Source organism: Oncorhynchus clarkii, chromosome 19 (assembly GCF_045791955.1).
Source record: "Oncorhynchus clarkii lewisi isolate Uvic-CL-2024 chromosome 19, UVic_Ocla_1.0, whole genome shotgun sequence".
In the NCBI taxonomy this organism is placed as follows: Eukaryota; Metazoa; Chordata; class Actinopteri; order Salmoniformes; family Salmonidae; genus Oncorhynchus; species Oncorhynchus clarkii.
In genome coordinates, this window is record NC_092165.1 from 46947376 (window position 1) to 46964606 (window position 17231).

Sequence of the window (17231 nt, forward strand, 5' to 3'; positions counted from 1 at the left end):
TCTGTCTTCCTGCATGAAGGATCAGAAAAGGTGTGGGTAACACTCAGTAAAGAGGTGGAGAGACATTGTAGGGGGAAGGGAAGTCTTGAGGGCAGGCCTGAGTCCTCACATTGTGTTTTGATTTCTTGTTCTGTAAGATCCTGTTCATTTGTCCAGTCTGGTCAGCTGTGTAACTGGCTCCTTGTTGAACTGGTGTCCAGCAGCCTTCTCTTTTTGCCACTTCATCGCTCGGCTGGACAAATTGTCTCTGGTTACAGATCAAAGGCTGCAGGGCCGCCTGGGGAGTCATCTGATCCTAGTCTGCTGTGGGAGGACCACCATGGCATGAGGAGGCTGAGGATCGGCTGCTTTACCCAGGGAATCTTTCCTCAGTCTTTCACTCTGATCTTGGTTTCCATCTGGCTTTTGTATGAATACTGCTTCTGTTCTGTTTTTGAAAGTTTGATACTTCAAGGGGATTGTCAAAAAACACAGATCTGAAAGATTATGCCAACAAGCATTATATTCACATTGTGATCATTGGCTACTTTTGATATAAAACAGTCTGCATGTAAGAAAGCAGTTTATTATGATACCGCTTTTGACCTCAAACCTACTAAATCTGTCTTTTTAGCATATCTGTTTTTGGCATGAAAAATGCATTTCAGCTTGACGTATTCATCCAAATATAGACCTATTTATGGCAAATATATGCCAGCTTCTGATGGAGGTCATGCCAAATTCCTTTCAAAACCACCACACGTCCTTGGCCGTGTTGGACAGTAATTGAGGGGAAACATAGTTTTGGTACTGAAACCGTATTTTATGCTTATTAGTTTTCCTCCATGTTTGTTCTGGTGGTTTCACTAGTTACATTTTTATTTATTTATGTGCATCGATATCCCAAAAGAAAACATTCAGCTCAGTGCGGATCATAAGATGAGTCCATAGAGAGACTACTGGAAAAAACTCTTGGCCCTAAAGGACAAACCAGTGCTGTAGTCCGCCTCTTTGGTTTTCACAAATAAGCTGGCAAACCTTGTCCATTCACCCTATCCCAGTCTCCTGTCCCCATGTGCTTCAAGGTGGCCACCATTGTTCCTGTACACAAGAAAGCAAACGGAACTGAACTGACTATCACCCCGTAGCACTCACTTCTGTCATCACGAAGTGCTTTGAGAGACTAGTCGAGGATCATATCACCTCTACCTTACCTGTCACCCTAGACCCACTTCAATTTGCTTACCGCCCCAATAGATCCACAGACGATGCAATTGCCATCACACTGCCCTATCCAATTTGGAAAAGAGGAATATCTGTAAGAATGCTGTTAATTGACTATAGCTCAGTATTCAACACCATAGTACCCTCCAAGCTCATCTTTTAAGCTCGAGGCCCTGGGTCTGAACCTGGCCCTGTGCATCTGGATCCCGGACTTCCTGACGGGCCACCCCCTGGTGGTGAAGGTAGGAAACACCACCACCACTTTGCTGATCCTGAATACTGGGGCCCCAGAAGGGTGTGTGCTCAGCCCCCTCCTGTTCACCCATGACTGTGTGGCCAAGCATGCCTCTAACTCAATCATCAAGTTTGCAGACGACATAACAGTGGTAGGCTTGATTACCAACAATGACGACACAGCCTACAGGGAGGAGGAGAGGGCTCTGGGAGTGTGGGGCCAGGAAAACAACCACTCATTCAACGTCAACAAAACAAAGGAATTGATTGTGGACTTCAGGAAACAGCAGAGGGAGCACCTACCTATCCACATCGACGGGACCGCAGTGAAGGTGGAAAGCTTCAAGTTCCTCGGCGTACACATCTATCAAGTGTTATTGGTCACATACACGTGTTTAGCAGATGTTATTGCAGGTGTAGCAATGCTCAAGACAGTGCAGTAATATTTAACAAGTAATATCTAACAATTTCACAACATATACCCAATACACACAAATCTATGCAAAGTAATGGAATTAAGAATATATAAATATACGGATGAGTAATGTCAGAACGGCATAGACTAAGATACAGTAGAGTAGTATAGAATACATATGAGATGAGTAATGCAAGACACTTAAACATTTATTAAAGTGGCCAGTGATGTCAAGTCTATGTATATAGGTAGCAACCTCTATGTACAGTGTGGCGAAAGAGGCCAACAGCGCCTCTTCAACCTCGGGAGGCTGAAGAAATTTGGCTTGGCATCTAAAGCCCTCACAAACTTAGAATGCTCTCAATTGTGCATCTATCAGGCTGTATCACTGCTTGGTACGGCAACTGCACCGCCCACAACCGCAAGGCTCTCCAGTGGGTGGTGTGGTCTGCCCAATGCATCACAGGAGCTAACTAGCTGCCCTCTAGGACACCTATAGCACCCGTTGTCACAAGAATGCCAAAAATATTGTCAAGGACAACAACCACCCGAGCCACTGCCTTTTCACTCGGCTGTCTTCCAGAAGCAAAATCAGTACAGGTGCATCAATGCTGGGAACGAGACACTGAAAAACAGCTTCTATCTCAAGGCCATCAGACTGTTGAATAGCCATCACTAGCACAGAGCTGTTGCCTATATACAGACTTGAAAACACTGGCCACTTTAAAAAATGTTTAAGTATCTTGCATTACTCATCTCATATGTATTCTATACTATTCTACTGTATCTTAGTCTATGCCGCTCTGACATTACTCATCCGTATATTTATATGTTCTTAAATTCCATTCCTTAATTTTGCTTAGATTTGTGTGTATCGGGTATACGTTGTGAAATTGTTAGATATTACTTGTTAGATATTACTGCACTGTCTGAGCTAGAAACACAAGCATTTTGCTACACCCGCAATAACATCTGCTAAACACGTGTATGTGACCAATAACACTTGATAGATGTCCGCGCACACAAACTTTACTACGAGGATACAAATCCTGGGTCCTCAAGTTCTTGTTTGCACAATTGTCCCAGCGTCGTTAGGGTTTGGCCGGGGTAGGCTGTCATTGTAAATAAGAATTTGTTCTTAACTGATTTTCCTAGTTAAATAAACATACTTTTACTGCAGGAGAGACTCGCCTACCTAGCAATCAGAATCACCTTTACATTTACATATACTCAGAATTGTACTTGGTCATATGGTGCTGCTAGTGATAGACAACATTTAGAGAAAGAATACAGACAGCATACATGATATACAACTAGGTAGTGAGCATAGAGCTATCAGAGAATGAGCAGATATACAGTGGACTTAGTGTCAGTATGACTATTTAAATGCAGAGAGATGAACAGAGTGCAAGTGTAGTTATTTAGTGTATAGTTCAGAGATGGCTTGATGTGGTATGCAGCATAGAGTGCATAGTCCTTTGGTCTCTGTGGGCCAGATGGTTGGTTGGTGAGGTCCACTGCCAGGGAAAGAAACTTTTCGGATGGTGGGAGATCCTGGTCAGTGACCTGAACCGCTTGCCAGACGTCCATTTTTAGATTAAGTGGTGGGAGGGGTCAGCAATGTAGTACATCCGCTTGTGTGCCTTCTTGGTGACTGTTCTGATGTTGTCCTCCCACTTGAGGTTGTGGGAGATGATGGTTCCCAGGAATTAGAGTTTTTCAGCTGTGCTAACAGTTGAGCCATTCATCTCGAAGGGGAGAAGGTGGGGGATGTTTTCTGAAGTTAACCATCTCCACGGTTTTGTCTGTGTAGAGTTCTAGGTTATTGTGACTGCACCAGGCCACCAGCCGGTAATCTCTCCATGGTACATGGACTCATCGCCGTCGGTGTTGAGACCGACCAGTTGTATCATATGCAAACTTCAGTAGTTTGACAGGTACAGTTATCGGTGTTGAGGTGAGAACACGTGTCCTTGTGGCTAAAGAGGGATAAAGGTGTTTTCTCAGCTTCACGTGTTGCGTCCTTTTGGTCAGGAAGTCAATGATCCTCTGACCGATGGAGCCGGACACATTCAATTGGGAGAGTTTGTCTTGTAGTGGTTCTGGGATGATGTTATTCAACGCAGAGCTGAAGTCCACAAACAATATCCTTGCGTATGTCTTCGGGTTATCAGGGTGTTTTGAGGATGTAGTGTAGGCCCATGTTGACAGTGTCGTCCACAGACCAAGGTGTTTTGAGGATGTAGTGTAGGCCCATGTTGACAGTGTCGTCCACAGACCAAGGTGTTTTGAGGATGTGGTGTAGGCCCATGTTGACAGTGTCGTCCACAGACCAAGGTGTTTTGAGGATGTGGTGTAGGCCCATGTTGACAGTGTCGTCCACAGACCAAGGTGTTTTGAGGATGTAGTGTAGGCCCATGTTGACAGTGTCGTCCACAGACCAAGGTGTTTTGAGGATGTAGTGTAGGCCCATGTTGACAGTGTCGTCCACAGACCAAGGTGTTTTGAGGATGTAGTGTAGGACCATGTTGACAGTGTCGTCCACAGACCAAGAGGTTTTGAGATGGGACAGTACCAGGTGATCAAAGGTTATGATGACTGAGTTGTTAGAGGATGAAATGCATGGGAACCCAGTGCTAAACAGTGTTTTTTTTTTTGTTTACTGAAGTCTATTAAAAAACTAAAATGGTATAATATGGGATTGGATACAGGGTTTTTGGTCACCTTGAAGTTAGATGATATGGTTTCTACAGTGTAACACTTTGCCGCCTCCAAGTTGTTTTCTAGATGCAAGGTTCCTTCACTACTCTATAGTTTACTGTAACACCACACCACGTTTTGCAATTATATTGTCCCCAAGTTCTTATGGAGATGTAATTTGACTCAGAAAGCTATTTGAGGCCATTCTCCATCTCCCACAGTCCTATATCTGGATCTTTGATTATATCATATTTACTGACTCACTATACTTAGTAAATAAAAACTATATATTTGGGGAAAGAACCTCTTCCTGTTTGTTGATGGAGTATTTAGAAGGCCGCCTATCTGTCTCCTCCACAGGACTATACTGTTTACGAGATGGAAGAAAAGATCCTGGAAGTTGTAAGTATATCTCCTCTCCTTTTATGTAAACTTTAGAATGAGTTCCCACCTCCTATGGGAGCACTCAGGTAAAGTCTGTTTGAACGTTTGGGTAGATGTTGATCTCTAATGTCTTATATGGAGATTAGGTGGCATGCTTTCAGCGCAGTCTCCCTCTGAGTTAATAGTGCAGGCAGGGCCATGGGCTTGGGCCCTCTGGTAAAAGAGGCGGCTAAAATACACCCCGGCCATCAATCAGTGTTTCCTGTCACTGACAGTCCAGACTCTACAGCTCACACTGAACTTCCTCCCTCTCAGACACTGTCGGTGAACTCTGCTGCAGGAACACACACAATAGCTAGATCTCAATCTCTACACTGTTTAGAAGTCTTCTCCATGTTGAACTTGTTGTTCAAATAAGTGCACCAGAAAAACTATTGTAGTTACAGACTGGTCCCTATCTATGGTGAATATTCTGAAGTGTGTGAGTAGCATTTCACTGATTCTGGTTTGTTTGCAAATTCCTGTCAAGGGATCTAGTTATAGACTTGTGTGGTCAACACAAAATTCAATTAGAGCTAAAATAAGGTTGGTTCAGTGCATCAGTTGGTTTAACTCGTGTCCCGTCCGCATCTGTATGTAAGCACAAATGTGTTGTGCGTGTTTTAGGCATGATGCTTGTTACTTGCCTGAAGAAAAAGCTATTTTTTTCTCAGAGCATCACTAAAATGCCCCCACTAATGATGACAAGGTGGTGAGATTGTCCATAATGACCTAGAATGGAGAAGAGGGGGGTAGGCGGATCCCCCGCATGTTCTCAGTGCTGTATCTGAAGCTGAAGAACCAGCTAATGTTAACGTTAATGACCCTCACCCCTCATTTCTCCCCTCTTCCCTGGGGGAGTGTGATAATTTCCCCAGAGTGACTGACTGTTCTTGTCACCTGACTGCCTGGCCGACCTGCCAGCCCAACCCTCTAACACAGCCACAAACACAACACCTCTTAGGTGACAGGCGGTAGCTACAGAATCAGTCACGTGACGGGACATTACTGGGTTGGTCGTGTAATCACAGCCATCAGGAAAGCACATCGAGTCACTGGAACAAGCAACGAGATGAGATGGATTCATGAGATTCCATTAGATTTTGTTTTCATTCTTTGGGTTGTTTGTTTTGGTTTTCTTGCGTTGCTTAAAAGGGTCCCCTCCGATCTTTCTCGTTCCAGTCCAAGGTTCTGAACAGCATCTGTGACCAGACCGTGAGAACCACCTCTGACCCTCTGATGAGCCAATCAGCATGCTTGGATGAAGTTCAGCTCAACAACCTCAAGCCTGGGGAGGGACTGGTGAGGAATGCTGCCTGTTTTCAGTTTAACCCCAAACCATCTAGACTACTAGCTCAGTGTGTCTGGACTACTGGCTCAGTGTGTCTGGACTACTGGCTCTGTGTGTAAGAAAGTTGAGCACCAGACAAACTCAACCATCTCACAAATGATAATTCATGTTCCTCATGTTCATATTTGTACAGGGTATGTACATCAAATCCACCTATGATGGACTTCATGTCATCACGGGCACCACAGAGCATGTAAGTATAGTGGCCACAGAGGAATACTTGAGTATATCCTAGTGAACACGCAGTCCTAGTGAACACCATCCTGGTCAACGCGCCATGTTTCAATATAAATCCAGTTGGTATACCAACTCTTAATATTATGCGTAAATACTGGCTGCCATGTGCCAAGTTCTGAGGGGGAGACAGTCAGTGGTATAAAGTACTTAAGTAAACATCATTTAAAGTACTACTTATGTAGTTTTTGGGGGTATCTGTATTTTACTATTTATATTTTTGACAACTTCTTAATTTGATTTCAATACATTCCTAAAAAAAATGATGCACTTTTTACTCCATACAATTTCTGACACAAAAGGACTTGTTACATTTTGAATGCTTAGCAAGACAGGAAAATAGTCTAACTCACGCACTTATCATGAGAACATTCCTGGTCGTCCTTACTGCCTCTGATCTGGCAGACTCACTAAACACACATGCTTTGTTTGTAAATTATGTCTGAGTGTTAGTGTGCTATCGGTACATTAAAAAAAATTGGGCCATCTGGTTTGCTTAATATAAGGAATTTGAAATTACTTTTGATACTTATATTAAGTATAGTTTAAACCAAATACTTTAACTCAAGTAGGAATATTACTTGAGTCATTTATTTTATTATCTTTTAATTGTATTATCTTTACTTTTTAAGTATGACAATTGGGTAGTTTTTCCACCACTGGGGACAGTTAAGGGTGGGCTTCAAACCATCCATCTCCTTTACAACCCACCCTGCCGCCCTCCTCCCCTGCTGAAGGGGGTCAAGGGCAGAAGTGTTTACCCCAGAGCAAGGATACCAGTGTAAATGTGTTTACCAAGCAGTGAAGAGAGGGATGGAGTTTTGTATGGGTTGAATAATATAGCTGTGCCCATCTCCGTCATCCATTTTAGAAACCCAAACTCCAACAGTAAAATATCCTAGTGTTCCGCATCAGAAGAACACTGAGTAATGTGGCAGCGCTAGCTAATACAGCCTAATTATCATGCCTTCCGTCGTTTATCAAACCCTAATTCATCATATATCATGACTCATTAATTGCTTTGACGTTCTCATGCAAAATGTGTCATGTATAATGTGACAACCCATTCATTAAGAAGGGTGTTTGTGTTATGTAGTCAGAATTATATTGAAGGTATATTTCCTCAGGGGCTTATGAAGTGGGTCTGTTTCGTAACAAGCCCATACGTGGAACTTCTGACAAAGCAAACACAGATAAATGTGGAATTATCCTGGAGCTAATATTACATGTAGGTGATGTCTGTTGGTAGACTAATCTTCTCCTTTGTGTTGTCAGTCTCCCGCGGACATGACTAGGAAGATCCATGGAGGTGACGAGGTGATCCAGGTCAACCAGCAGACGGTGGTGAGCACCCAGCACCTGTTATATCTGACACCTGTCACACACACCACTCCTCCAATTGACTATAGTGCTATAGAAGGGTTGAGACTGTCCACGGCTCACACGTTCACTTAAAACCACACATTTGTGTCTCAAGTTAGAATCTGGCCCTTGTAGTTCACTACACAGCTACAGAAGGATATATTGCTGACACTCTGTGTGTTGTCAGGTGGGCTGGCAGCTGAAGAACCTGGTGGGGAAGCTGAGAGAGGACCCTAAAGGTGTAGTCCTGCTGCTGAAGAAGAGACCTACAGGCACCTGTGGGTTCACACCGGCCCCCCTCAAGAACATGCGTTGGAAACCGCCCATGGCTCAGGTGAACCTTCTAAACCCCTTCATCTTTTACTTTGATGTACTAAGGCAGTGTGATTGTTATTGTTCATATTACCTTTTGTTAAATGTGCTTTATGGGGGAGTAGGGAAATGTGTTTGTAACAAGTCTAGACAAGTGTAGGAACCACCCAGAGAGAGGGCCACAGGGCTGAGGACAACTACTGTACTTTCACAGTGATGATGATGTCCCTCTTACTGGGCCATCAGTGGCTGCAGCCAGCAGTCTGTGAGTCAGTCTGCAGAGACAGGAGCTCCCCACCACTGGGGACAGTGGTGAGTAGAAGACCGAGGAACAAATGTCTGAGTGGTTTGTGTATGTGGTGGTGGTTGTAGAACCAGATCAACATCTGGCAGTAATGTAGGGTGGGAATCACTAGTGATCCATGCTGTATTTATGTGGGTTAGGTTGGCTAGTCAGCGAGCTTCCATGGAAGACAAGTCTCTCAGTGGGCCGCTCAATGGTTCAGCTCACAAATGGCTTGGGTACACCCTCTTTTGAGAAGGTCAAAACCCCTAATATTTGAGAGAGTGGAGACGAGGAGAATCAAGTCTCAGAAGGTTCAGACAAATCCTGTGTTAATGAAGTTATGTAATGGTAATCCAATTCACCACTCTCTCATATGTGGACAATTATGACTTTGCTGAGCTCTTAGCCACAGCCAAGCACCTGAGCCCTGCCTGCAGTGACTGGGTCTCCATAGGGAACAATACGCTGTTGTAACCCAACCTGTGTGCTGGTCCTGGCACTGCCCTGTCATGCCTCTGGAGGCTTCTTCTGCCCTGGGAAGATCAGATCACATGATATCAAAGCAGAGCTGGTTTCACTTAACAAAGAACCTCTCATCACAAAGATACTGGATCATTCGGGACTTGTTCACCGTCGTGTTTGAACAAGGTGTCAGGAATCAAAAGCGCCACATCTTGGGTTTTATGATGAGAGATGTGTCAGTGTGTTAAACAATGATGGAACACACAGTGATTCAGGAGTGACACTGGATTCTACAGGTAGGCTGTTTTATTGGGGGAGGAGGAGAGGGGAGACGTACTATGATCTGCTTGATGGAGAGTGAAACTGAACATGGTCAATTTACCAAGTAGTGTGGCTGTAAAATGCCGCCATAGCTGTGGTAGAATGGTGTAGTTTCTGAAATGTATGTCGCAGCAGCTGTTTTGGATTCCCATTCAAATCCTTCCACTCCCCAAATATAATTATTGACCCCTTCACTTTTTCCACATTGCTATGTTACAGCCTTATTCTAAAATTGATTGACGAGGAGAAAAAAACAAATCACTCTACACACAATACCCCATAAAGACAAAGCAGGAAGTTTTCAGACCCTTTACTCAGTACTTTTTTGAAGCACCTTTGGCAGCGATTACAGCCTTGAGTCTTCTTGGGTATGACACTAAAATCTTGGTACACCTGCATTTGGGGAGTTTCTCCCATTCTTCTCTGCAGATCCTCTCAAACTCTGTCAGGTTGGATGGGGAGCGTTGCTGCACAGCTATTTTCAGGTCTCACCAGATATGTTTGATAGGGTTCAAGTCCGGGCTCTGGCTGGGCCAATCAAGGACATTCAGTGAATTGTCCCGAAGCCACTCCTGCGTTGTATTGGTTGCGTGCTTAGGGTCGTTGTCCTGTTGGAAGGTGAACCTTCGTCCCAGTCTGAGGTCTTGAGCACTCTGGAGCAGGTTTGCATCAAGGATCTCTCTGTACTTTGCGCCATTCATCTTTTCCTCGATCCTGACTAGCCTCCCTGCCGCTGAAAAACATCCCCACAGAATGATGCTGCCGCCACCATGCTTCACCGTAGGGATGGTGCTAGGTTTCCTACAGACATGACGCTTGGCATTCAGGCCAAAGGGTTCAATCTTGGTTTCATCAGACTAGAGAATCTTTCTCATGGTTTCTCATGGTCAGAGTCCTTTAGGTGCCTTTTGGTGAATGCCAAGTGGTCTGTTTTGTGCCTTTTACTGAGTGGCTTCCGTCTGGCCACTCTACCATAAAGGCCTGATTGGTGGAGTGCTGCGGAGATGGTTGCCCTTCTGGAAGGTTCTCCCATCTCCACAGAGGAACTCTAAAGCTCTGTCAGAGTGATCATTGGGTTCTTTGTCACCTGCCTGACCAAGGCCCTTCTCCCCCGATTGCTCAGTTTGGCAAGCTCTAGGAAGAGTCTTGGTGGTTCCAAACTTCTTCAATTTAAGAATGATGGAGACTACTGTGTTCTTGGGGACCTTCAATGCTGCAGACATGTTTTGGAACCCTTCCCCAGATCTGTGCCTCGACACAATCCTGTCTCTGAGCTCTATGGACAATTCCTTCGACCTCATGGCTTGGTTTTTGCTCTGACATGCACCGTCAACTGTGGGACCTTATATAGACCGGTGTGCCTTTCCAAATATTGTCCAATCAATTGAATTTACCACAGGTGGACTCCAATCAAGTTGTAGAAACATCTCAAGGATGATCAATGGAAACAGGATGCACCTGAGCTCAATTTTCGAGTCTCATAGCAAAGGGTCTGAATACTAATGTAAATATGGTATTTTTGTTTATAAAAATGTTTTGCTTTGTAATTTTCAGTTGTTGTGTGTAGATTGAGGATTCTTTTCATATTTAATAAATTTTAGAATAAGGCTGTAATGAAACAATATGTGGAATAAGTGAATGGGTCTGAATACTTTCAGAATGCACTGTAGATGTAAAGAGACAGGCATGCAGCTATAATGTAGGACCGGCCATATCTTGAGCCATCTCTTTCCTAACAAGTAGTGTTTACATTTCCTTGGCCAGGGAATGTAAATACAGTAGCAGACAATTGAGATAATAAGCCATCAATTTTGATGATGAATGTTGGAAGTTTAAAAAGACAAAAGCAATTAGCTAGAGTAGACAATAGGATGTGACATATGGGAGAAACGCTTTCCTAGAAAGTAGATACCTCTTGAGACATCTATCCATTTGCTGTAGCTATGCTGCTGGCCGTTTGCCCACCAACAGTTACAATAGGTTCTGAGGGGAGCATTTTCTGACTGAATGTTTTTTTTTTTTTTCAGAGCACGCCTTCCCTGAACAAACCCCAGTCTCCAGGTTGTTCCACAGACAGCGCCACCAAGAAGGAGAAACCCGCTATCCTGGACCTGTACATCCCCCCTCCCCCCTCGGTACCCTACACCCCACGCTGTGTACCCCTGTAAGTCCTGCACCCCCTTCTCCAATCACTGCCATACACTAGGGTCAGGGGTCTTCCTAGGCATTTAACCAGGCCTAGTCATAAGCCTAGAGTACTTTGGGTTCTGTAAAAACTCCTAGCCTGAATCTACACCTCAGGGTGAGTTAGACGTATGTGTGGGTCCCTGTAACCCTGCATTGAGGGAGCCGCGCACCCATAGACAGCCGGTGCTCCATTCTCCAGCTACCTTCTCCTGCTCCATTTCCCTGCCTTTGAGGTCTGGAAAGGGAGTGTTTCAGCCCCCCATCTCTGGCCTTTCACCCATAAACCCCTACAACAGAGCACATTCATCCCTTTCCGCTAGACACGTTATGCAACAGCCTCTGTTTCATCTGCCTCCATCTCTCTCGCTGTCTCTCTCCTTCCCTCTGTGTATGGCAGTGACCAGGCTGTTGCTATGTTCAGATGGTGAATCATATTCAACAGGTTGTTGATTTTGTTGTATGCATCTTGAATTTAAGTTTTAGCGATTTATCAGACTCGTATATCCAGAGCAACTTTAGTTAGGGACTGAGCAACAGCATAAAACAAATTGTACTAATTTGATCTCCTTCCTTGTGCTCTCACCTATTTGAAATGCGACGTTAATTCTGATCATTTTCTTTCTACAGAGAGGGTAAGATCAGCTCTTACTCCAGTATCATTAAGCTCAGACCAAAGGGTTCAGAGTCGCCCAATTCCTTCCTGGACCTGGAGAGTCAAAGACGCTTCACCATCGCAGACTACGACAAGCTGGGCGTGGTCTACCCTATCGAGGCCAATGTCATTCAGCCCAGGATGAGGCAACGCAACACCTCATCTCGTGGTTAGTGTTATCCCCCCACAATGACGACATACACAAGGCCCACTCATTCTAGAATTCAAGCCAATATTCAAAACAATTATTTCTTCCTGCTTAGGTAAGCCACGCCCCCTCTCCATGCCAGTGGACACCTGTCTTGGAGTTGCAGACCCCTATGCCAAGCCCTGGGCACAAGGCCAGAAAGGTAAGAAACACATGCCAGCCACCCATCTTCTGAGTAATTTCAGAATAAACAATTGACAGTAATCAACCAACAGTAAACTAATTGACCACAACCTCAGATTATCCAATTCACACCTTCAACGGTTAAATAATTGAACACATGGTAGAATTTACCCCTCCGATGACCTTGGAGGACTGGTACCTCTACTTAATTGACCAATGAATGAACCATGTGATTAGTGTCAACTGAGAGCCAGAGTTTACTAGAGTTTACACTAGGGATTGGAACCACCATTTTGTTCCCTTTTTTTCTTCCGTTTCACTGTTCAAACCTGCAAAATGAAGTTATGAAATGGTTAGAACCAAAAAAAAAGTGTAGGTTTATCCGATTATTTTCGATTCCTTTTTTAAACCTCTGAAATCAATAAAAAAAATTAACAGTTAGCTTGACATTAAATTACTTCACCAATCAGTGCAGAAAGAGCCGCTTAGGAGCGAGCAAGCAATAGTTGTTTAAATGCACGATGGACAGACAAGTTTATGGTGAGAGAGGGTGTTGGAGGAGGTTTGGCCTGAAGCGCTGGGCATCTTATGACATGCATTAACTGAATTAGGCCCACAGAAATATACCTACGGAGTGGAGGCTTCTATACAGGACTTTTGAACGTCTTTGAACTTCCGAGATTTGGCTATGTTGGACCAGAGCTAGCTAGCTAACAAGCTTGTGTGTGCAGAGCAGTACCTGAATTAAAAACACGTCTTGCTTTATTTTAGTTAATAAATCCAAAGTGAAACAGCTATAGTACCTTAACTAGCATTGAAAAAGTTAATCCATTCTTCTGTAATTAAAAAATCTCTCCCTAATTTCTGAATCACGCTACAGTAGCCAATGCTTGAGGGGGAGGAGCAGGTAGCCAAAACACACACAAACACTGGCAAAGATTTTCATTTGACAGGCAGTAAGTTTGGGTGGTATCCAGATTTTCATATCCTAGTTATTTTCCACCATAATTTGCAAATAAATTCATAAAAAATCCTACAATGTGATTTTCTGGATTTTTTTTTCTCGTTTTGTCCGTCATAGTTGAAGTGTACCTATGATGACAATTACAGGCCTCATCTTTTTAAGTGGGAGAACTTGCACAATTGGTGGCTGACTAAATACTTTTTTGCCCCACTATTTATCAAATAACTCTAATTATTATTACGCGATTAAACTGATTAATCATGTAACTGTAATTAACTAGGAAGTCGGGGCACCAAGGAAAATATTCAGAATACAAAGTCATAATTTTCCTAATAACTTTCAGATATTTTAATATCTGATCACTTAGTCTTCTAATTAATGAATTATTCTTTACCTCACGTTAGTCTCATTCAAAACGTCATAAATTGTTGGATATCTGCACGAACCCAGCCCTCACTGAGTCAGCCATACATCAATTGTCTTAAAGTCATGTATTTACTAAGTACTCACAGAAATGCATAACACAAACAAAGTAGATATGGTTACAAAGAAATGATAGGGGAAATGTGCCCTAGTGGGCTAAACCGGCATGGTGGCTTGTTAGACAAAAGGAGTGGGGGTCAGCTGAGAAGTCACCACAGAGTTGATCATTATAACAATTGAAATGCTAATCCTATGCACATGAACGCTCACGCATTCGGAAATAATTGCAATCAATATATTTACGCTCAGTGTGTCGTCGGGATCTCAGTTGAAAAGTTTTTCTGTTGGCGAGTTTGTCCGCCCTCTCTCTCTGTCGTGGTTAGAATGGATAGTTCAGAGTGACATTCATTTATGTCGTTATAGAATAGATGTTTCGGCGGTTGTCGGTCTTCGCGTTCAATGATACCGAATTCCTAGCTGCAGACTAGTAAATAATATCAGACTTGTTCTTATTCTGTCGGTATCGATAGTCTAAGAGTTTAACCACGTGGGATGGTTAAAAGATTAACCAAACTATTTAAACCTTATTTCCCTCTATGATAGAGGTACTGGTCTGGTGATGGAAAACCCAAGTGGGGTTTTTATTCAGAACATCGAAAAGGGCTGTCATGACGCCAGGTCCTGTCTGCCCCTGGGGGCGTGCCAATGACTTAGTGAAACTTTAAACAGAAATACAATTCTCTCACATTAACATCATTACATAGCATCCATCATTTCACAAATAGTATCATCTTTACTCATTCATTTTGTACAACAATTAGATGTAAGCCTGAGGCTATTGTATAAACAGTGTTATGGTAATGTGGCCGTATTGTCTCTCGTGAGTTTCACAAAATTGTACCAAACGGACCAGTTCGTAGCTGGATTCTTCACCGATCTTTTATACATTCTCCAGAACATAAATATTGTTCGGACCTCCAGTTCTGTGAGGTGGAAGAAATTCCTTTGTTCTCTCTATGAAAACTCACTCTCTCGCTCTCTACTTTGGCCATGAGGAGATGGTCTCTTCCAGGAATTTACAACCTCTCTGACCACAACAGCCAGGGTGTAGGAGACAGAGAGAGATGGTGCAGAGGTAGGGGGATGGTGCTTGCTGTGTCCAGAGGGCAACGTCATGACAATCATCCTTCATGTTTCTACAACTTGATTGGATTTCACCTGCAGTAAATTCAATTGATTGGACATGATTTGGAAAGGCACACACCTGTCCGTATAAGGTCCCACAGTTGCCAGTGCATGTCAGAGCAAAAACCAAGCCGTGAGGTCGAAGGAATTGTCGTAGAGCTCTGAGACAGGATTGTGTTAAGGCACAGATCTGGGGAAGGGTACCAGAACATTTCTGCAACATTGAAAGTCCCCAAGAACAGTGGCCTCCATTCTTAAATGGAAGTTTGGAACCACCAAGACTCTTCCTAGGGCTGGGTGCCATGCCAAATTGCACAATCGGGGGAGAAGGGCCTTGGTCAGGGAGGTGACCAAGACCCGGATGGTCACTCTTGACAGAGCTCCAGAGTACCTCTGTGGAAATGGGAGAACCTTCCAGAAGGACAACCATCTCTGCAGCACTCCCTCCACCAATGAGGCCTTTATGGTAAGGTGGTCAGGTGGAAGCCACTCCTCAGTAAAAGGCACATGACAGCCCGCTTGGAGTTTGCCAAAAGGCACCTAAAGGACTCCGACCATGAGAAACAAGATTCTCTGATCGGATGAAACCGAGATTGAACTCTTTGGCCTGAATGCCAAGCATCACATCTGGAGAGAACCTGGCACCATCCCTACCGTGAAGCATGGTGTTTGCAACATCATGCTGTCGGGATGTATTTTAGGGACTGGGAGACTAGTCGGGATCGAGGGAAAGATGAAGGGAGCAAAGTACAGAGATCCTGGATGAAGACCTGCTCCAGAGCGCTCAGGACCTCAGACTGGGGTGAAGGTTCAGCAGGTTAGTGACGGTTTAGCAGGTTAGTAGCCTAGTGGTTAGTGTTGGGCAATAACCAAAAGGTTGCTGGATCGAATCCCGAAGCTGACAAGGTAGAAATCTGTCATTCTGCCCCTGAACAAGGCTGTTCCCCAGTAGACCGTCGTTGTAAATAAGAATTTGTGCTTCTGACTTGCCTAGTTAAATATAGGTTACATTTAAAAAATAAATAAAAATTTCAACAGGACAATGACCCTGAGCACTCAGCCAAGACAACGGAGGAGTGGCTTTGGGGCAAGTCATTGTCCTTGAGGAGCCCAGACTTGAACTTGATCTAACGTCTCTGGAGAGACCTGAAAATAGCTGTGCAGCAACACTCCCCATCCAACCTGACAGAGCTTGAGAGGATCTGCGGAGAAGGGGAGAAAATCCCCAAATACAGGTGTGCCAAGCTTGTAGCGTCATACTCAAGAAGGTAATCGCTGCCAAAGGTGCTTCAACAAAGTACTAAGTAAACAGTCTGAATACTCTACTTTTAAAAAAAAAATTGTCATTATGTGTAGATTTGATGAGCGGGGGGAAAAAACAATTGAATACATTCTAGATTAAAGCTGTAACGTAACAAAATGTGGAAAGTCAAGGGGTCTGAGTACTTTCCAAATTCACTGTACAGTCATGGCCAAAAGTTGAGAGAATGACAAATATTAATTTACACAGTTTGCTGCCTCAGTGTCTTTAGATATTTTTGTCAGATGTTACTATGGAATAGTAAAGTATAATTACAAGCATTTTATAAGTGTTAAAGGCTTTTATTGACAAATACATGAAGTTGATGCAAGGAGTCAACATTTGGCATGCTGTCAATTAACTTCTGGGCCACTGATGGCAGCCCATTCTTGCATAATCAATGCTTGGTAGTTTGTCAGAATTTGTTTTTTGTTTGTGTGTCCATCCGCCTCTTGAGGATTGACCACAAGTTCTCAATAGGATTAAGGTCTGGGGAGTTTCCTGGCCATTGTTCCCCGAGCCACTTAGTTATCACTTTGTCTTATGGCAATGTGCTCCATCATGCTGGAAAAGGCATTGTGGGTAACCAAACTGTTCCTGGATGGTTGGGAGAAGTTGCTCTCGGAGGATGTGTTGGTACCATTCTTTATTCATGGCTGTGTTCTTAGGCAAAATTGTGAGTGAGCCCACTGCCTTGGCTGAGAAGCAACCCCACACATGAATGGTCTCAGGATGCTTTACTGTTGGTATGACACAGGACTCTGATGGTAGCGCTCACCTTGTCTTCTCCGGACACGCTTTTTTTCCGGATGCCCCAAACAATCGGAAAGGGGATTCATCAGAGAAAATTACTTCACCCCAGTCCTCAGCAGTCCAATCCCTGTAC

General features: G+C 43.8%; 1 protein-coding gene across 1 annotated transcript in view; it reads left to right on the plus strand.

Moving 5' to 3' along the window:
- LOC139375318 (connector enhancer of kinase suppressor of ras 3-like) overlaps positions 1 to 17231 on the plus strand; it is a 74513-nt gene that overhangs the window by 29329 nt on the left and 27953 nt on the right. Inside the window, exons 6-13 of the mRNA XM_071116982.1 lie at positions 4913 to 4954; positions 6158 to 6277; positions 6460 to 6519; positions 7836 to 7904; positions 8110 to 8256; positions 11331 to 11467; positions 12118 to 12311; positions 12406 to 12492. Coding sequence (XP_070973083.1) covers positions 4913 to 4954; positions 6158 to 6277; positions 6460 to 6519; positions 7836 to 7904; positions 8110 to 8256; positions 11331 to 11467; positions 12118 to 12311; positions 12406 to 12492 — 856 coding nt within the window. The remainder of the gene's footprint in view (positions 1 to 4912; positions 4955 to 6157; positions 6278 to 6459; positions 6520 to 7835; positions 7905 to 8109; positions 8257 to 11330; positions 11468 to 12117; positions 12312 to 12405; positions 12493 to 17231) is intronic.